The sequence below is a fragment of the Balaenoptera musculus genome, chromosome 1 (assembly GCF_009873245.2).
Source record: "Balaenoptera musculus isolate JJ_BM4_2016_0621 chromosome 1, mBalMus1.pri.v3, whole genome shotgun sequence".
NCBI classification, from domain to species: Eukaryota; Metazoa; Chordata; class Mammalia; order Artiodactyla; family Balaenopteridae; genus Balaenoptera; species Balaenoptera musculus.
This window is the reverse complement of record NC_045785.1, coordinates 116,538,516-116,560,243: the sequence shown is the minus strand read 5'-3', so window position 1 is coordinate 116,560,243 and position 21,728 is coordinate 116,538,516. Positions and strand designations below refer to the sequence as shown.

General features: G+C 47.0%; 1 protein-coding gene across 1 annotated transcript; it reads right to left on the bottom strand.

The window, feature by feature from the left end:
• Nucleotides 1-11,139: 11,139 nt before the first annotated feature.
• DUSP23 (dual specificity phosphatase 23) lies at nt 11,140-13,113 on the bottom strand. The gene is made up of 3 exons (XM_036843274.1): nt 12,566-13,113; nt 12,202-12,470; nt 11,140-11,555 (listed from the first exon to the last, which is right to left on the bottom strand). The coding sequence occupies exons 2-3, from the start codon at nt 12,466-12,468 to the stop codon at nt 11,370-11,372; spliced, it is 453 nt and encodes a 150-aa protein (XP_036699169.1). The 5' UTR covers nt 12,469-12,470; nt 12,566-13,113; the 3' UTR covers nt 11,140-11,369.
• Between the last annotated feature and the right edge of the window lie 8,615 nt (nt 13,114-21,728).

Below are 21,728 nucleotides of genomic sequence, written 5' to 3'. Positions count from 1 at the left end.
GTTCAGTCCTTGGGTCCCCTCCCCTCCCCTTCCCATCACTTCTCTTCACTGGTTACACTGTCTCCCTAGTCCTACGGCTTTAAATAGTGGACAGCAACACCAAATCCTGACCTGACCCCACCTCTCTGGTAGACTTCGACCCGGAATATACAGCTGTTGGCTCTCCTCCTCCACTGGGGTAATTCACAAATATCTCAGACTTAACTTATCCAAAATAAAATCCTTCATCCTTCTCCTTGCTGGGAACAAACTACCCTTCCACTGTCCCTGCCCTCCTCCCCATGTTTTCTCATCTCAGTAAGCACCACCACTAGCTACTCAGATAGAAACTTCAGAGTCATTCCTCACAGCTAATCTATTATCCAGTTCTATTGGTTCCTCTCCAAAATATATCTCGGATCCACCTGATTCTCCCCAGCTTTACTGCCACCATTATAGTGGATCTCCTGATATCTTTTGCCTTCATTACTGTGAAAGCCTCTTAATTCTTTTCCCCACCTCTGCTCTTGCCCTCCCATGCATTTCACACAGAGATATGACCTACACAGAAGATAAACAGACCCAGTGTAAACACTCCTTGGCTTAAAACTTCCAATGTCTCTCTCCATTGCACTGAGAATAAAACAAACCCCTTTTTATAACGCCCAGCAGGGGGAGCCCTACCTCTCTTTCTGGCTTCCTTTGAAACCACCCACTTCTCTCACCTTGCTGGGGATGATCCTTCAGTTCTGCTAAGGACCACAGCTCCTCCCTCCATGCAGCCTTCCTCTGCTGTTCCCTTTGCCTCAGAGGCTCTGACCCCACCCCACCTCTGCCTTCACTCTCTGTGGTGTGTGTGTGTGTGTGCGTGTGTGTGTGTGTGTGTGTATAATATTAAACATTCAGAAAAGTAAAATTTTACTGTATGTAAATTATACCTCAGTACACCTGATTATCAAAAGAAAGAAAGAGAAGGAAAGAAAGAAAGAAAGAAAGAAAGGAATGCATAACAGATAACATAAGAAACATCTGGGTACCCACCACTCAGCTCTATTTAATTCTAAAATGTCATATTTGTTTCAGATATTTGTCTTTCTTTAAAGAATAAAATAGTACACAATGAAGACACCCCACCTCTGGATTCCTTCCCGATTCTATTTTCCTCCCTTCTTTCCCAGAAGTAACTCCTGAATTTGGTGTTTATCATTCCCATGTTGTTTTTATACTTTCCTTACGTGTGTGTATCCATCAACAATACATAGCATTGTCTGCATAGTTAAATTTTATGTGAGTAGTTTTATTGTGGGAGGATTCTGTAACTCACCCAGTTCCTCAGCATGGTTTGTGAGATGGATCCACAATCACACAGGTGGCTCTAGCTGTCATTTCCACGGTGGCATAGTATTTCATTGGATACATACATCTAACTTGATTTATTCTGCTCAAGATCGATAACGGTGCCATTTTCAATTTTTGACCATCATAAACACTGCTGCGAAGAACATCTGTACACGTCTCCTTGGGCACATATTTGAGAGTTTCTCGAAGGTAAAACCTTAAAATCGGAATTTCTGAATAATAGCGTACTTGCCTCTCCAACTTTACTAGATAGTCCCAGATTGCTCTTCAAAGCGGTTGAAGAGTTTCCACTCCCACCGCAGCGGGGGCATTTCCGGAGCTCCTTATTTTCACCTACAGAGGTGCCGAGCTCGGTCAGGCCTCCAGGGGGCGCCGTGCAGCTTGTTGTGATTCTGGGCGGCCGCGCCAAGAGCGGCTGGACGCAGTTCTTCTTTTCGCTAGTTCGTGGTCTCTTGGCCCCGCAGGTAGTCATTGTTGAGGATGAGATCCCAGAGGTGCATTTAGGGCAGGCTCCAGCCCCTGGATCGCTGGGAGAGGGGGCCTTAATCCTCCTCTCCTCCAAATCTTTTCCAAAATTTGAAAGCGGTACAAAACAAAAACTTCTCCATCTTGAATTAAAACCAAAAAAGGACCTAGGTTGCTAAAAGAAACATCTGTATGCTTAACATGCAAAATATAGAACGCTAACATTTTAACCTATATGTTTGCTTCAGATGTTTTCTCTTCAAGAACAAAACGTTCCAGTTACACTTGAAATTCTCCTATTCTTTCACCTCCCTGCCTTCCAGGTGGCAGTTAAGATCCTGAGTTTTGGGGCTTCCCTGGTGGCGCAGTGGTTGAGAATCTGCCTGCCAATGCAGGGGACACGGGTTCGAGCCCTGGTCTGGGAAGATCCCACATGCCGCGGAGCAGCTGGGCCCGTGAGCCACAACTACTGAGCCTGCGCGTCTGGAGGCTGTGCTCCGCAACAAGAGAGGCCGCGACAGTGAGAGGCCCGCGCACCGCGATGAAGAGTGGCCCCCCCCCCCCCTTGCCACAACTAGAGAAAGCCCTCGCACAGAAACCAAGACCCAACACGGCCAAAAAAAAAAAAAAGAAAACAGATGCTCCATCTCTTTAAAAAAAAAAAAGATCCTGAGTTTGGTGGATATCCAAAACCATTTATTTGTATAAAGTTTGTATCCATAAACAATGTACAGTATTGTTTGTTTTTATTTACACAAATGCTATTCTGTACCTAATACTCCTGCAGGTTTCTTTCCTATGCACACAACATTGTTTCCAAGATAAATCTACGTTGATGCCTGTGTATCTGGTTCAGTGTTTATCAGTTCTCCTAACAATATATTTTCAGGTTGTTTTCAGCTTTTGGCTATTTAAGCAATGCTGCATACACACTTCACAAGAGATTTTTGTTTTGTTCATGCTTACCTTTGAGTCTCTAGAAGTGTGCCTGGCACAAAGAAGGTGCTCAGTAAACTTGTGTTGAGTTAATGAATAAATGAACAGCCTCATACATGTTTCTAGGTTGCTCACATGCAGACTTTGCCCAGAATATACATACAAAAGTGAAGTGGCTGAATTTTCAGGTGAGCTCGGCATATTACTCTCCAAGGCTATTGTTCCATTTTATACATCCCCCAGCAAATTTGAGAGTTTTCATTTCCCCTTAGCTTCGTCAACCTTGGTATCTTGAGATTTGGTGTATATGTGCGTCCAACATGATGTATATCAAATCATATCTTCTTGTGCTAATTTGCATTTCCCTAATTCCTTTCTGACTATCCCCCCACCTCCCGCCACCAACTGACTTCCTTTGTGGCTTCCAGGTTATCAGATTAGCAGAAGTAGGTTGGGGTGGGTTGAGGGTCACTCTTAAGCTCTCAAGGGGGCAGCCTGACTCCTGAATGGGTCTGGACCTCTCCATGTATTTCCAGCCTCCTTCCTGTCCTGGAAGGTTTTGAATACATGTGCCAGATCCAGGACCTTGGGACTGAAGAGCAAAGTTGGAGACCCAGGGCACCCTCCCCACCCAGTCCCACCTTGAGCTCCGAAGCCTCCTGTGAGGGGTGGGAGAGGGCTCTCTGGGCGCCCATGCTGGTCTGTTATTCTCCAGGTCTCCAGCTGGAGAGTGCCAGCCAGGAGAGCCTGGGACCCAGGGTGCTCTGGCATTTGTAGCAGCCTTGACGCCTCTGAGGACCCTGCATGTTCCCGTGGTGGGAGCTGTCTTTGGCGTCCCTGGCACTACCCCTCCTTCACACACACCATGCCCTCCACTTACAGGAGAATATGCCATTTGGTCTGTTTGGCTCCTCTGTATTTGACAAATTGACCACTATTTGGAGAAAAGAAGACACATTCAAAGGTAAGGGGATAGATGTAATGGGAGAGAGGGCTGGGGAGCAGGGGTGCAACTGAGGAGGAAAGTTTGAACTCACGGGTACCCCTTGGCCTTGGGACAATAGGGAAAAATACTGGGCCGCTGGGCTGAATGTAGCACCGGGGGTCACCACCCCTGTAGGCCTTTGAATAGGGTCAACAGCCCAAGATGTAACATGTGACACCAGTGGATCAGCCAGAACAGTGGGTGTGCAAGAGCCACTGCCAGCTGCCATTGGAAAGGCCCACAGTTTTAGCATGTACGGATGACACGCACTTGAGATCCTTTCCCATTTGAAAAGCATTAAAAAATCATAACCTGCAAGCCCAGAGGAGGAGCACTCTGATTTAACAACCCTTTTACTTTCTTTTGCAAAGCATTAAAGTCATTAACTTCCAGCAAGCAGGGACAGGTTCTTACTTAACTCCTCTCTTCTGAAAAGTCTTAAAAATCAGCCGCGGTGAGAGCTTGTCTCTCATTGGCAATGTTAAACCATAAAGCACTGTACTGCTGCTAAGTAATGGGGCCATTCTGTCACTGTGTGACTTAAGAAAAATGGAATCTAGTGACATGTCTTCTGCTCAGAAGCCAGTGGTGACTCCACACTTTGGACCAGATACGATCCAATTGGTGTTCTGCTGCCCTTTCACTGCCTTAATCTAACCATGTGTTTTCTGCTACCCACTGGATGAGGTTTTGCCCTCATCCATGCCAGCTGACTCCCTACATCTTTCCCTCTCCCTCACTGCCACCCATTCATCTTGCCCGTCTCTCTCTCTAAGCCTCCCTATGTGGACCTGACGTATAACATTCGTATTTTTAATAATATACAAATTTGTATATCCTTTTAGGCTATCTGACCACACCCTCCACATCTTATTGAAGGTTCAACTTCGTGAATTCTACCAGATGCACTCCTCTTATCTCTTTAATCACTCCATCATTAAGTATTTATACATTGCATCTTTTCTAATTGTATGTGTCCACCTTTGCATGCACACTTAGGGGTGTACACGTGTAATGTATTCCCCACTATATTATACAACTCCAAAGTTTATTCTTTTCTTCCCATTTCTGCGTCTATGTGCAGATACCCAGGCAGGTGACGGCATGTCAATTAGTCAGTTGCCACATGCTTATTGAGCACCCAGGTGCCAAGCATTGTGCTGGATGCTATGGGTATGGGCACAGTCCTTAGACTCTAGTAGGAAAGAGAGAAATTAAACAACTGAGTGAATCATTATAAGTGAGCCGAGAGCTGCAAAGTAGAAGGACAGATGCTTTGGTAATATGTATGAGTATATGTGGAGGTGGTTGGACGCCATTCCCCAGGAAATGATGTTAAACTGAGACCAATAGTAGGGGTAGAAGTTGGGAGCTAGGCAGAGCTGGGGAACAAATCATTTCAGGCAAAGGGAATAGTATGGGCCCAGACTGTCATGCAGAGAGAGCATAAAGCATCTGGTAACATGCAGGAAAGGGTTAATTCAGCTGGCGTGGGTTGCCCCAACCTTATACATTCCAAAGGTCTTCAGGACCGCCCCTGGACCAGCTCCAGCAAGATGACTTCTGAGCTCTTGGAATATCCTGCCTGATAAGAATGCCTTTGTATATCTGAGACCTTGGGCCAGGTCAGATAGTCTATGCTAACAAAGGGACATGGTGAATCCTTGTTTTTATATGCTGAGGCTGTTTGGGGCCTTCCATATCAATTTGACCTCTGTTGGGGCTGGAGGCTGAGGAGATAAGGTCAGTTATACAGGTGTTGATTACATGATACATGATGACCCTCAACAAAAACCCTGGACACCACAGCCCGGGTGAACTACCCTGGTTGGCAATATTTCTTATGTGTTGTCACACATTGCTGCTGGGAGAATTAAGCACTGTCCTTGCAACTCCACTCAAAGAACGTAACTGGAAGCTCCCACCTGGTTTCTCCTGGACTCTGCCCCATGTGCCTTTCTCCTCTGCTGACTGTAATTTGTATCCTTTCACTGCCTTAAACCATAATGGAGAGGATACCAGCTTTTCTGTGAGTCCCTCTAGCAAATCATCACAACCAAGGGTGGTCCTGGGGACTCCCAACACAGGTAGAGCAGAGAGAACAAGGGCTGTGGGGGGAGGGGAACGACTGAGGTGAGGAGAGAGATGGAGAAAGAGACTGGATTCCTCAGAGCCTTACAGGTCATGATCGAGAATGACATGGTTCTGCCTGGGGGCTTGATTCCAACGTGGTTACTTTATTTCATTCTATTCCATGGCCCTAGGCTGCATCCAGCCCTGACTAGATCTCACAAAAGGTACCTACAGAAAACATGCCAATCAGTGAATTTGCTTGGTGTGGGGTTGGGGGGAGCCCAAGGGCACATAAAACCTACTGGAGGAGATGAGCACTGTCACCTGTCCGGATGGCTGCACCCATTATTTCCTGTATGGCCCACCTTGGGTTTGGAGCAGTTCCTACTCAATATATATTGGTAAAGAAGAAACAGTGGTGTGTTTATTATAACAGCTTGGGGGAAAAAAAAACCCAGAACTGTTTTCCATACTGATCCCACATAATGAAACTCAGGGGTGACATCACCAATCTGTTTCATGATCACATATCCATGGTGACAGAATAAGTCAAGGGACAAATAGGGTGAGGGAGTGGTTTGAAGCGATTTAAGCAATTTGTGGCACAAGGACTCAGTTATCAAGGTTGCAAATAAGTCATCAGCTTCAGGCATGGACGGGGCACCAAGTGTTTCTCAAATTTCTGCTTGCTTGGACAAGCATGCTGCCTTCTCAGGAGTATGCCTTGAATCCTTAATAGCCGGAGAAAAATTTTAACGTAATGGAAGAAGTACTTATGTAACTCATTTCTAAATCAACAGGGGACTATATTTTTGATGGTGCAGGAGGCTTGAGGCAGAAGCCTGTTAGGGATGATGGCTGTGCCTGCGGCCCAACGCTCCCAAGTCAGAGCGGTGCTCCCGAGGCCTGGGGCAGCAGCACGGGGTGGGGTAGCCGTGTGATCTCAGAGCCACACTGATGGCCCCGTCAGCCAAGTGCCTCGATTCTGAGAAACAAGATGCTGTTATGCAATTTCTAATTACAACGAACTCTCGTCTTTCTGTTCCCAAGAGGGAAGGCAGTTTATACTTAAACACAAACCCAAGTTTGAACCCTGTTCTAGCTATGTAACTTTGGGTGTGTTATTTAAACTCTCTGGGCCTCAGTTTACTCATCTGTGCACTGGTCATTATAAGAAGACCTTGTTCATAGGGTTGAAGACTCGATGAGGTAATGCCTATAAAGCACTTGGCACAGTGCCTGGCATGCATTAAGGGCTCAAACAACAACAACACAACCAGAAAGGACGTTCAGGTGTTCAGTAAGTCCTCAGACATAAAAAGACATTTTCGAGGGCTCGATGCCAGTCACATGTGCCTCAAGATTGTCATGCTGGGTGAGGACATCCACATGCTCTGAATGAGATACTAGTGGATGTGACAGACGTGCCCTAAGGAATCAGCTTTACTATTTTGGCCTTCAATGCTTGCGCGGCATTTTAAACAGCAGCCCGTAACTCAGGTGCTGCTGGCTTCAGGGTCAGATGCAGGGTTGTTCTTTGGCTTCCTAAGACGATGAAGAGAATGGATGTTGGAGGCTGTGCTGATAAAATGGCCCTCGAGGTAAAGTTCTGATCATGAAGACAGACCCCCGTGTAACTGGAACTAGGGGGAGGTCTTGGCAGGTGCGATGTCTGGTGAAGGAGCATGAGTCTGGACTTACCACTTGGGTTTGATCCCAGCTCCTTTACTACAAGTGTATGAAGCTCCTATACTGCAAGTATGAGGTGTTGGGCAAGTTACTGGTCTCTAAACCTCAGTCCCTTCATCTGCACAAAGGGGAAAATACTTGACTTGCAGAGTGACTTTAAGGATACATTGATACAGTGCAATGTATGTAAAACACCTGCTATATGGTAGGCACTTCATAAATGATGCTGTAAGTAAGCAAAGTACAGTCACAGCAAAGCATGAAATGCATTAGTGGTAACTGATATTGTTTTGTGACAAAGCAATCCTGTGAGACCAAATTAGTTTCTTAGAAAGAACGGCAAGATACAGACAGCAGGTTTGACGTGAAGCTTGGCAGATGAGGGCAGTTCATTCTGGGAAATGGCTTATGGTTTGGATCAAATCCCTGCCCCGGGTGACATGTTCATCACTGCCCTGGGAAGACCTGATCTGGGGGATCATGGGGGACACGTGGAGAGGGTCTGCATGAGGACCAGACCTCTCAGCCAGTGACGAGCCGCCCTATAAGGGTGATGACAAAGCACAGCTCCAAGAGAGGTGCGGGGAGCCGCAGTGAGTGCGCAGGATGTAGCTCTGTCTGCGGCGGGAAGCTGTGTGCTGGGACACGTGGCCTGGGAGGCAGTCACGGAGCTTGCAGCCCAGAGAGCAAGCGGACCCCAGTCCAGGCGTGCTGCCGGTGAAGTGGAGGCGGGGAACCAGGCCAGGGAGGAATGGTCTCAAAGAAGGGCTCCTCCTGTCCTGACTCCAGTTGCTTCTGCATCAGAACAGTTTTCTGGGAGAGGGACCCAAGAGGTGACGAGGGCAGAACCCAAGTGATAAGGGGGATGTTTTCTACACAGAAAAGCCTCCATTCAGCAGGGAACTCATCACATGTCAGAGGATAAACATGAGTGAAACTTTAAAAACATGGGGGTGGAAGCTGACATTACAGCTATGCCCACCAGCAACTCACTGAGAATAAAGCCCTCCTGCGTGTAGAAAGTTAATGGTGTCTATCACCCTCTTGGAAACCCAGCCTGGGGAGATGAGAGGGACTGGGGACAGGTACCAGACACTGCTTGAAAAGGTAACGGTGTGTGATGGGGTTCGATTGGCCCTTTCTCCCCTATGAGGATGTGTGCGTCCACAGGAGAAATCCCCACGTATGCTCCCACCTCTACTCCCATAGGAAACGAAAGCCTATGGTCGCATGTGGCGCTTGTTGGTCTGATGAAGTGGTTTTCAACGGGGGCCGATTTTGTCCTCCCGGGGGACGTTTGGCAATGTCCGGGGACACTTTTGGTTGTCACAGTTTTTTGGGGGGGCATGCTACTGGCATCTAATGGGTAGATGTCAGGGATCCTGCTGACTCCTTACAGAGCACAGAATGGTCCCCACAGCAAAGAGCTACCCAGACCCTAGTGTCAGTAGTGCTGGCGTTGAGCAAGCCTGGTCTGAGGCGACGCGGAGGTTCTTTGTCAATGGCAGTGGCTTGTTCCTCTCCCCTGTCATCTCAGTGTGGGGTAGAATGGGGAAGGGCCACAGCTAGTCTGCAATCCCTCTTTGGTGGCCATATACAGAAGAGGGTGTGGTGCGAAGGCAAAAAATTGGGGGGGGGGCTGTGGGAATGAGCCCAAAGAGAGACTCAGGCTAACCTCTCAAGGTAGATGGAAGGCCAAGGGCAGAGTTTTTCATTTCAAGTCAACTCTTACTTATTTAAAAAGTGATTTCCTTAAGCACATAATTGTATGTTTATTTCCCTGAGGAACTCTTGAGGCAGAGGAGACCTGCTGAAATTATGGGGATGCAGGCTGCACACAGGGTTTTAATGGGGTTAGAAAAATTTTTCCTCTCCTTTGAGAGAGGCTTGGGAGAAAGAAAAGGGCAGGTTCCTCTCCTGCAGGGCAGAGGATGTGGGGGGATGGAGTTAAGATAGGAACGGAAAGGCAGACAACGTGAGGAATGGTTGTGTGACCCCAGAGGGTTGAATCAGGAAGACACTCTGGGGTACAGCTTCAAGCCTGCTTCTTCTCTCCCCCCATCCTGGTAATTGGAGGGAAGGGATCCAGGAAGTGGGCTGTTCATACCCTTCCTGCCCCACCACCTTCGCGTGTACACGCACACACGCACACACACACACACAATCAAAATACTCCTTTGGAAGATGCTCTGGTTTGCATCAGGACAGAATGGGTCATGCTGCTGTGGGAGGAGTGGGTGCGTGGGCAGGGCAGAGGGGACTTTGATGAGCAGAGGGTAAGGGCTTCAGTGCTTCCCCTCTTCTGCTACCTCTCACTCCTTTGTTTTAGCCTGAATGCTTGGAACTGTAGGTTCTTCTCTTTGAGAGAAGTCCTCACCTGGGTGAGCTGGGTGGGGACCAAGGGAACAGAATGAAGGAACTGATTATCCAGATTCGACACACAGAGGAAAGGAGGGGGGGGCGGCGAGGGCACTTTACAGTCTTTCTCTCACTGCTAGATTGGCAAGACTCTGGCTAATACTCCTTTTGTCTAAGAGGGCTGGAGGGGGGTTGAGTTGGGTGGGCGGCAGAGGAAGGAAGATGCAGTGAGGAGTGGGTGGCCTGGAGCTGGTGGTGGCCTAGGCTAAAAAGGCTGGGGTCTGCAGGGGAACCCTTGCCTCCTCCCTCCATGTCTCCATTGGATGTGGAATGCATGTCTGCCATAATACCTATTCCATGTGGTTGGAATCTGTCGTGCTCCCCTCCTCCAGCAGGCTGTGAATCATGTCCCCTTCAGCTGGAGGGCCTCTGCATCTAACAAAGCCTGGTATACAGGCACTCAGTACACATTCATGATGAATTCCTACCTTATCCATCCTGGCCTGCCATTACAGAAGAGAGGACAGGAATTCAGGCAGGAGTTATAGCAAAAAGAGTCCACCTGGCTAGTCTATCCCATTCATCCTATCTCTCGAAGCTGCAGGTGTGGTGGTGGTGCTGGTAGGATGGCATCCAATGGGGAAGTGAAGGGTAACATCTGAGAAACACGGCCAAGGTTCGCAGCCCTGATGTCTTCTATTTAATCATCAAATATCCTCTGCATACCTGCCCAGAGAGGCTGGGTTCTGGCATTCCTCAGCCTCAGGCCGTGGGGCAGCATAATGGGCTGGAGGTCACAGGTGAGCGGAGCAGCCTGAGGCTGGGGAAAGGCACCCAGCCCCTGGCAGATGGAGACAGGGATTATCTGTGAGCACAGCATCCAGGCCTTCTCTGTCTTAAGAGGGCTAAAGGGATGACACACGTGGGGCATGCGGGCCTGGACTGAGGGGCTGTGTCCACAGGGGCCCTCCTGGCCTGCGAGCATCAGAGACCTTGGGCTGCCAGGGATTTGTTCCTTTTCATTGACCAGCTCCCAGAAGGACACATCAAATATTATTAGAGAGCAGGTACATAAGAGTTTCAGCATCTTTAAAAGGCTGAAAATGTGTGCTGTAGTCCTGGCACATACTTCCACTCTCCAGAAGTGTAACTGTGCGCCTTTCTGAGCCTTGGCCGCCTCATCCAAAGAAGGGATGGCCCTTCTGCCTTCCCTTTATTATGGGGCTATTGTGAGGCGCAAAAAAAAGTCGCAAAGTGTGGGGAGCACTTTGTAACTTGAAGTGCTATGCAATGTGAGCTGGTTCTTTATTGACTCAAGGCAGCGGCCGAGGGACACCCCACACTGGGGCTGCTGCAGTCATCCTCCTACCAGGACCTGCCTGCAGGGAAGGGCTACTTCTGTCTTTTGAGCCAGCCGAGCGAGCGCTGGAGGGCTTAGCACTTCTAGTTCACTTCCGCGTCTCTGGCCCCATCTAACACACAGGTCAGGGCCGCGGGGGACCTGGCAGAAGAGTGCTGAGGTCCCTTATTTCCTTCGCTGGTAGAACTGGAAGACCGCCTTCTCTTGCTCGTAAGTCTCGATGGAGCCGGGTCGAAGGCGCCGGATCTCAGCGATGGCGTCCCCTGCAGCCAGGCCCCGCTCCTTCACCAGGTAACAAGCCAGCATGGTACCCGTGCGGCCAAAGCCCAGGGCACAGTGCACTCCCACCGCCTGCGAAGGGGGAGCTGGGTGGGGTGGAGCTCAACGCCCTCCCAACACTCTCCTGACCCTCACTTGTAAAATACAACCAGGTTTTAAAGATGTAGGACAATGAAGAATGAAAATATCTGGTTAAGAATTTATTTTATATTGCTTATATGCTGAAATAATATTTTGGAGTTACTGGGTTAAATTATATTATCAAGATGAATTTCTCCTGCTTCTTGTTTACCTTTTTAAAATGTGGCTCCGTTACATTTGGACAGAACCTTACTCCGGAGACTGCTCAATACCCCCTGACTTCAACCCCCATCTCTCCCAAGTCTGTTCACCCTTTCTCCTTCACAACTCACACATCAGCTGGTTCTTCGTTGCTTTTCCTCGAGCCCAATTCACACTGCTGGGCCCTCTTTATACTCCTCCCCCTTGCCGCCCCGCCCCCTCCCCCCGCCTCCGCTCCCCCCCCCCCACCGCCTCCGCCCCCGCCCCGCTTCGGCTTTCTGTTCTGGTTGCGATGGTCTCCTGGCCCCACCGTCTTCCTCCAGTCTCTCTCCCGGAACTCAGCTAAGTTATTCCTGGCCCTGACCTCCCCAGCTCCGCGTGTCCCCGCTGACCCCTCCCAAGTCCCTCCCTTCCGGCGCTAACCCCGCTCACTAACCTCTCCCCGGGCGTTGGCCTCGTCGACAATCTTCACGAAGCGGTCGATCTGCTCTGGGCCCGGCGAGCAGAAGTCTGGGATGCGCAGTCGGTGCAGGGTGAGGCCGGGGCAGCTGTCGCTGTGCGGGGGCCCGCGCTCCGTCAGTGACACCAGGTGCCGCACACCCTGGTCCAGCAGGAACTGGTAGTGGGCGGGGAGCCGGGGCAGGGCCAGCCCCGCCAGCCGGCCGGGGAGCACCCAAGAGAAGTTGGGGGGCTGCACGCCCATGGCTGAGGGAGGGCACAGAACAGCGGGTCACCGGGGGCTGGCCGCGGCGCGTCCCGCTCCGCCCACCCGCCCCCGGGCCGGGTAACCTTCCACCTACCTAGCACTGGCGCCTCCTGGGGCCACGTGGTCTTCTGGACACAGCCTGGGTGTCGTCCTGCTTCGCCTCAGGGGATTGGCCGAGCCGCCTGGGGGACGGGGCTAAAACACCCAACTCCGGGGCTCCTAGTGACCGACGCAGCATTCTGGCCCGGCCCCAAGCAGAACACTCGTGATTGGTTGGATAGTCAATAATGGGCGGGATTACTGCAGCCGTGTGCACGGGGATTGTGGACCACGCAAACAGCCAAGAAGAACACCTATGAAGGAATTAAGAATTTTTTCTGTGGATGAAGCAACCCGGGTCGAGCTCTGCTGCTCCCTGGCGGTCCGGTTGGGAATTATTGCATCCTGGCCAACTGCCCCTGCTGCCCAGGGGCTGGCCTTGTCTTAACTTTCTTCACAATGATGCCAAGGGTTTAAGAGATGGCAAATCTACATACGCCTGGTGGGAGGAATCGTCTCTACAATAACTCTAAGTGATTATCAGTGACTTTTTGAACTCGTCCAGTAAGCGGAATCACCAGGTACAGGGAACTATTCTTGTTTTTCCACTGCTGGAATTATATTAAAAAAAAAAAACAGTGTTTTCTGCCATCTGGTGCCCTGAATCGAACCCGGGAGAGTAATTATGTAATAATAATAACAACAACAAAAACAGCAACAACAACGACAATATAGAATTAACAAATTGAGCATTTACTATGTGCCAGGTATTTTTCAAACTGATTTAATTGCCACAGTAATCTTACGAGGTGGGTAATCTATTTAACTATCTTACAGATGAGAAAACTGAAGCTCTGGAGAGGTTCAGGAACTTGACCAAGAGATGACTGATGGGCGGGGGATTTGAAACCAAGCAGCCTGGCTCCAGAATCTTTAACAAAACAGTATTGTATTCTAAAGTTAAATAGAAGGTTACTGCCTCTTTACCTAACCATCCTCATGCCCCTCAGCTGGGTTAAACAGTTGCAGGATTTGTTAATTTTTCTTCATATTTCCTGATTCTCAGGTTCTGTGAGTCACCCTTCCCTGGGGAGGCTAGGGTTTCTCTGTGTCATTCATAGCAGGTGGGGAACTAGAGCTGAAGACAGTGTCTTAACTGTGATCTGACTGGTTCATATCCTCATCTGAACAATGTGCTTCTAGTGATCAGACTAATTATAATTATGAAAATAGTTAACCCTTATTGAATTTGCTTATGTACCAGGCCTGTGCCAGGTGCTTTCTGGAAGAGCCACATTGGGAAGGTATTTTTATATCTCTTTTGCACATGAGTAATCTGAAGCTTAAAGAAGTTGGTTAACTTAGCCAAGCACACACAGCTAGTAAGTAGCTGGGCTGGTTGAGCCAAGGTCTCTCTCATTCCAAGCCCAGGGTACCTAGTCTTGAAGATGTACTTCCCTCCTTCTGTCCCCATCTACCCCTGACACACACATTTGGTTCCAGCAAAATGAAAAGGAATTTTTCTTCCTCCAAAGATCAAAGCCTGCTCTGACCCTGTGGAAAATGCACTTACTGTTTACCCCGGTAACTCTGAAGCATCGCCTCTGCCTACTCTTCCCAGGTTCCAGGAGCTGCCAAATCTACCCTTTCCCTTTCTTCTGTATAATCACAGCCCTGATTAAGCCCTTCCTGTTTGCACTCCCATTTCCCACACAACTCCCTATGACTCTTTCTAGCCCATCCCAATTTATTCCTACTGTGCCCTTCAGCCACCAGTCACCCCTTCTCCCCTCCCAGCAACTCCTCTCAATCCCTTGCTCAGAATTTCTGGCTGCACTGCCTCTGGAGACAAGACTCCAGCGCTTGCTCCTTTCAGGTTGAACTTTTCTCAGTCCCTTTTCCTTGCTGTCCTTTCTTTGCTCCCTCACTCATAAGGGGAAAACTTCCCACATCTCTCTCCACCACCCTATGCCCCTTCCTTGCCTCCTTGAGATCCAGCTCAAAGCCCATCTTGTTCAGAAAGAAGACATTTCTGGGGGGGAGACAGAGATTCCCGTGTGGGTCTCTGCAGGGGTTGAAGTGCATCCATCAACCCACCTGGGCTTCCTTTGTAGGAATTCCTCCATCTTTACTGCTCTGCCTCTGGCTTCCAACAGACCCCAGGTGAAGGGGTCCTTGCCTTGGTCTGTGTCCCATTGTCAAGAATATTATTTAATTTTCTGTCTTGGGCCCAGGGGGCCTCACACTGAAAGAAAAACTCCTTTCTGATGGTTTCCTGGCTAGGATCCCTGCAACTAAACAATGTCAGCTCCCTGCACGTAGCCCCAACCTCATGCAATACTGAGCTTCTTTTCCTTTCTCTTCTGTAAGTGCTACCTGACCTTCAGTAAGATTTAATCTCCATACTCCCATCTCATTTTATATAAATATGTACTCCTAGTATAGCAGTTAGTTTATTGGATTGGGGTTATCTGTGTCAGAGCCAAGAAGGCATCATTCCAGCTTCAAATTTCACACATCTAATACAGAGCCTGATACACAGTGCTCAAAATTGTTAAATGAATGAAAAAATAAGTAGAATGCATAGGCAAGACTGTGAAGGTACATTTCTGGGAGTGTAGGTGAGTCTCCAGGACTATGTGACAATGTGTGTTTATGTGTCTTTTTTTTTTTTTTTTTCCATCAGCAAAGTGAGTTTATTCAGGAATAGTAGAGAATTGCAATTCGGGACAAGCAAACTATGGCAAACCATAAGCAGGTTCCGGGAACAGAGGAGAGGGGCTTGCTTTTATAGAAGAAAGGAAGAATTGAGGAGGGCTGTGATGGTTCTTCATTGGCTGCAGCCGGTGGGCAGCTTGTTGTTGATGGGCCAGAAGGAAATCTTTCTTCCTGCTGTGGTGTTTGTGTGTCTTTTTAATTGCATGAGTTTGAGGACTATTTGAGTGCTGTGTAGCACCTTCTTGAGATGTACTTTGTACATGTGTGTGCTTTTAAGGAGAGAATGACTGTGTCAGTATGATCCTGGCTAAGTCTAATTACTATTTTGTAAAAAGGGAAAAATAAGCCTTGCTCTTTGCAGAACCCTGCTCCTGTTGTGTGCATGTGTTTGATCTTGTGTGTATGTAAGTGTGTCGAGGGAGATATTTTCCTGGAGAACAATCTGTTGACACTGACGGTGGGCTGAGTGATAAGCTTAATTTCCCTGACTTCAAGGAATTTACAACATGCTGGGGGGGATTTAGACTCAAAAGTAATTGTTCTCATAACATAATAAAGTACTAAATTACTCATCAACGACAATCAGATCATATATATTGAAAAGTTAATTGTGCAGTAAAAATAAGCACAAGAGTAGTCAGTGGGGGAAAGATAAGCTTGGGTTGGAACCACCAGAAAAGTCTTATGAGGACAGCGGTCTTCGTTCCCTTTTGTTCTCTGCCCATTGTGAAATACTGGAAATAACATTATTTGAAAGCTCAGCAGAACAGTTTTAGAGCATCCTAGCTCCCCCTTCCCCAGCTGATAACACTGTTTTGACCTAGTTCTCTTTGATGTTGAGGCCCCAGTTCCTTGACGGCTTGATGCCAGTGGCAGTTGGAGGTGAAACCAGAGACAGAGATTCCTTCCTCCCAGTAGGTCCCTGTGTCCCACCAAGGCAGAGGATTGCTTGGGTTTGGGTTCCTGTGGCCCTTGGACTGTAGTTAGAGCTCTCAGTGTCTTAATTGTTATGATCTTTTGTCTAAACACATTTCACACCTGGGACCCAATGATCTGGAAATTGAGTAACAGAAGGGATGGTGTGGTAGCCAACCTCAAAGACCATCTCATGTCTTTTCCACATTGATAGGGCTGGTTTGAGTAACACGTAGAATATTGTGGACATGATGGTGTGTGACTTCTTAGGCTAACTCATAAAAGACAGTATGGTTTTGACTTGCTCTTTTGTGGGAGAAGCCAGCTGCCATGTTAGGAGGACACTCAAGGAGTCTAATGAGAGATCCGTGTGGGGAGGCTTCATACCAACATCACGTACAAGAACTTGCTATTTTGGTAGTGGATCCTCTGGCCCCAACAAGACTTTAGATGACCTGCCCAACATCTTGACAATAACCTCACAGATTCCCTGAGCCAGAATCACCCAGCTAATCCTCCCTGGAATTTCTTACCCACGGAAACTATGAGATAATAAATATTGATTATTTTAAGCCATCAAATTTCGGGGTAATTTCTTATGCAGCAAATAGGAAACCAGTACAGATGGGAATATTCAGGTAAAAGGAAAGAAGAGAAATAATTTCTAATAAACTTAAGCGAAATAAAATCAAGTTTATTTTTCAAGAAAAAATTATACTATAAGCAGTTGTAGTCTAAGTGTGCGTGTGTGTTTTTTGGGGATAGGGTGTTGAGATGGGTCAGTGCAAATTTTCTACATCTGGAGAACCATGCTGTGTAGAGGAACCAAGCAGAGTAGTTTGGGTGTGGGTTTTGGGTGTTAACGGTGTGGGAGGTATGGGGGTTTTATGTGGTATTTGTGTAGTTAGGGATCATGTACAAATTATTTAATAACTGGCCATGGCACAGGAGGCAAGCAACCAGAATGGACCCTCTACCAATCAGCACCATTGCCTACAAACTAATGGTGATGCGGTCCTGCTGTCTACTGGATGCACACTGATGTCGAGTGTAGAGAGAGGCTTTGACATGATCTGGGGTGTGGTCAGGTTACCTTGGACATTTTAATATAGGTCTTTCCACAAGATGGCACTGACAGCCTGATAGCTTTTCCTTGTTTCACTCTCTCTCTCTCTCTCTCTCTTTTTTTTTTTTTTGGATTTGTGATTTGTATACTGTTACAGAACATACCATGACTGATAGCTCACAATTTACTAGTTGATTTCTTGTACTTCTGACAATTCTATCACCTTCATGGCACTTAAAATTATGTTTTTTCTTTAGACCATTCCAGGGGCACATTGAGACTTCCCGTTGGGATGTTAGGGAGTGGTGCCTTATACTGGAAGCTATGATTAGGGGAGCTGGAGCTGGAGATGGACTTGGGGGCTTTGGTTTCAGTTAGGTAAGAGACACCTTTGCGATGAGAACAGCTTTGGTGAACTATCTCACTCCTAACATTCATGCTGCTACAAACTTTGCCTTGCCTTGGATCCGAAAGGAAGAAATTACTGAAAATCTTGGCATTGCAATTTTCACTGCATAATTGTAAAAATTGGAAAGGACCTCAGAGATCTTCGGGTTTAACCTCTCCATTTCTGGGTGAGGAAACTCACCTCATTGAGTTACTCAGTTGGTCCAGACTAAGACTCAGTCCACACTATCAAATATCACTGGGTCACTAAACTGTGTGACCTGGACCAAGTTACTTTAAATTTCTAAGTCTCCGTTTCAGATGTCTGTAATGATATAGATTATTAAGGATTATTGATAGGGTTAAATAAGCTAGGAATATGTAAAGTGCGTAGCAAAGTGCTGGCACATAATTGGTGCTCACAAATGGAAGCTACTTCTGCTATCACCATCATCATAGGATGATTTAGAGCCAGATGGGAATAAATGAAGAAATTACACTTATGTTGATATATCTCTAATGTGAAGTGTTATCATAGGATGCTGCGGTTAGTGGAATTTTTTTTTTTAGTTCTCCCTTTGAATTTTTTTTTCACATCTTTATTGGAGTATAATCGCTTTACAATGTTGTGTTAGTTTCTGCTGTACAACAAAGTGAACCAGCTATATGTATACATATATCCCCATATCCCCTCCCTCTTGAGCCTCCCTCCCACCCTCCCTATCCCACCCCTGTAGGTGGTCACAAAGTATCAAGCTGATCTCCCTGTGCTATGCAGCCGCTTCCCACTAGCCATCCATTTTACATTTGGTAGTTTGTATATGTCAATTCTACTCTCTTACTTCACTCCAGCTTCTTTCCCCTTCCCCTCCTGTGTCCTCAAGTCCATCCTCTACATCTGCGTCTTTATTCCTGCCCTGCCATTAGGTTCATCAGTACCGTTTTTTTAGATTCCACATATGTGCATTAGTATACGGTATTTGTTTCTCTCTTTCGACTTACTTCACTCTTAGTGGAATTCTAAGATAGGCCCAAATGACCTATACCCTTCGATGAGGGGATATCACTCCCATGATTATGTCATGTTACACGGCAAAAGGGGGCCACTCAGTCAGGTGGCCCTGGGAGTGGAGAGTGATCCCCAGTTGACAGCTACTAAGAAAGCAGAGGCTTCAGTCCTACAATTGCAAGGAAGTGAATTCTGCCAAATGAATGAGCTTGGAGGAGGACCCGGGGCCTCCGATGAGAGTTGCAGCCTAGCTGGCGTCTTCATTTCAGCCTGATGAGACCCTGAGCAGAGGATCCGGCTAACCTGTAACTGGACTTCTGACCTACAGAACTGTGAGATAATAAATGGGTATTTTTGTAGCCACTAAGTTTGTGGCAGTTGGTTACACAGTAATACACAGGAATAAAAAACTAATACAGATGCCTTATTTACTTGCTTTATTTTCTTATTTTTAATATGCTGGTTGCAATACTAGACCTTTGAGCTTTCTAAAAGGCGGTCTTATTTCTTGTCTCTTTTCCCCTTTAAGTCTTCCAGTCTTCAAAACTCTAGACCACATAGGTCCGTTTTCCAGGGCAGATGCAACAAATACAGTGAATCAGTGGAGCGCAGGAATTGTCACTATCTCATTCCCTCTAGGCACCTCCCCAACCTCCTGGCTTATCCTCCAACCACCTTTAGACCAGTGCTTCTCAAAGTGTGATCCACAGTCGAGTGGCATCACATCACCTGGGAGCTTGTGAGAAATGCAGAATCTCAGACCCCATCCCAGACCTGTGAGATCCCAGGTGGTTCACATGCACACCTATGCCTGAGAAGTCCTGCTGTAAAAACTTTGTCCTGCAGCTCTGTTTTCCCTTTGCTGGACAGTCATTGGTAGCACCTAAAACACAGCCTGGTCACAAGAGGTGGTGCCTGATATCGCCAGGTGTCTTTGGCTGAGCAGGGCTGTAGGCAGAGGAGCCAATTAGCACAGTGAGAAGCCTCAAAGAGATCTAACTGGCCTGGGTAAAAGCCTGAGGTCAATTACAAACACCCGACTGTCCCTGGTTGGAACAATCTACTGCTTTACCTACTGGTTAGGAAGCTATCCAAGAAAAATATGCTTACATGTACGTTGTGAATTTCCTGTTTTTGTTCCAAGGAAGGGCTTGGCTCCCAGATTTCCTTTCTGGAGGAACTCTTGAAACATCACTTTCTACTCTCTCCACCTTTAAAGTACGTTCCAACCATGACTGAAATTACCTGATTTATCATCCTTCCATTTAAGTGTGCCAGCCTCCCTCCAGTTTTGGGAAGAGGAGAAGGAGCCATTGGACCACCTCCTGTCACATCCCCTCAACCCCCCACCAGAAATTCCTCCCACCCAGATCCCATCCTTCTGCAATCTCCTTAGGACCCATCACCTCCGTGGCTCTGTGGACTGGCCCCCATTATTCCTGCCTTTACACATTAACCATCTGTGCAGCTACGGTGCCTTTCATAGAACACAGACCTTACTTTCCCAGCTCTTCCTTATTGCCTTCAAGAAAAAATAAAATCCCAACATTTGTAGACTGGCATAAAAAGCCCTCCAGGATGAGGCCTCTTGCTTCTCTCTTCAGCCTCATCTTACCTCATTCCTCTGCAACAATGTGTGTCTCCATCACACAAAGCAAAGAGCAGAAACCTCTCTCATGCCTTTGCCCATGCTATTCCCTTTACCTGTCCTGTTCTTACCTTTACCTGCAGCAACTCCTCACCTCCCTCAAGATTCAGTTTGGAATACAGCACTCTCTCTAGGAAGCCTTTCCTGTGCCCTTACAATTTATGTTTTGTATCCTGCTTCTGTAGCATCTCTATGAAAACATTTACTACATTAGATATTGAAAATATTTGAAAGCATTTATTGCTGTATTTTACAAATATCATATTTTTATTTTAAAAGCATTAACATATATACACACAAAAAGAAAAAAATGATTACCTATTACCTACTTATATTAGTGTTCAAAGAGAAGACACTCTATGTTTTTCAAGTATGAAGGGAAGTGATACAAGAAATTAGAGGCTTACACACCTTTTAGATGGACTGTTGTAGCAAAGGTCCCAGGGGATTTTAGCCTATGACATCTAAGTGACAGACTCTCAAAGACCTTGCCTGGAAGCCAATCCACTATATAGCTCAAGAACTTCTGGAAAATTCCCACCAATTATCTCAGTCTGCAGCACTAATGTGGGGAATCCCAAGAGATTCACTAATGTGGGGAGTCCTAAGGCTGTTCTGAACCTCTCATCTGCTTATGCATTTGTTACCTCTGGAAAAGAGTGGCTTCTCTGTTTCGGAAATATTGTTCCCAGCATCTCCTCTGTGGTACAGAGGTCTTAATAATGAGGGGCATTGATGCTAAGTTTACAACAGACAATTCACCTAAAGATAACTACATTTTGGTGCACCACCTTTCATACGTATTTGTGTGTGTGTGTGTGTGTGTGTGTGTGTGTGTGTGTGTGTGTAAGTGAATAATATACATATAAAACTCTCTCTTTACTATGCGCTCTCTATCTTTATATCTATATACATTTCTCCCCTCTGGCTCCTTGAAGCTCCTTGCTTCTCTACTTTTTAGAGCAAGGATTCCCAACACTGGTTTGATGACACCCTGGAGTGTCTTCATTTATCTCAGGGGGTGCCTTGAAATTCACAAAACAAGATTAATTTAAATTCATTTTCATTTAAAAAAGTAAACAGACATTATATAGTAATTACAGGTACAAGTGTGTGTGTTGAAATCAAACTAATAAATGCTTGCCTTAGAGAGACATCAAGAAGATGAGGGTGGGGTTGGAAGGGACCAGAAAGGTGGTTTAGTTAGAATCTTTCTAAAACATCCCCTCTAATTACTTCCAGGTTGGTATTTCCCCCAAATTAATCATGTTTCGCAAATTGGAAGTCAGGGCTAAGGGGGCTGAAAGCTCCCCGTATGCAGGTCTATATTCTGTGCCTATCATGGAACCTGGCATATGGTGGGTCCTCAGGAAACAGATTTTGATTGACTGTGTGTCCTCAGGACATAGTCTTGGTGGCTGAGGAGGGTGCACGGCTTATGAGAGTTCCAGCTCTGTGGGATTGGAGGCCGTGAG

Excerpts from the sequence above, each read along its gene's own strand:
- DUSP23 (XM_036843274.1), bottom strand. The coding sequence starts at position 12,468 with ATGGGCGTGCAGCCCCCCAACTTCTCTTGGGTGCTCCCCGGCCGGCTG. Across the intron at positions 11,556-12,201 it reads AGGCCAACGCCCGGGGAGAG|GCGGTGGGAGTGCACTGTGC; the intron begins GTTAGTGAGCGG and ends CCCCCTTCGCAG.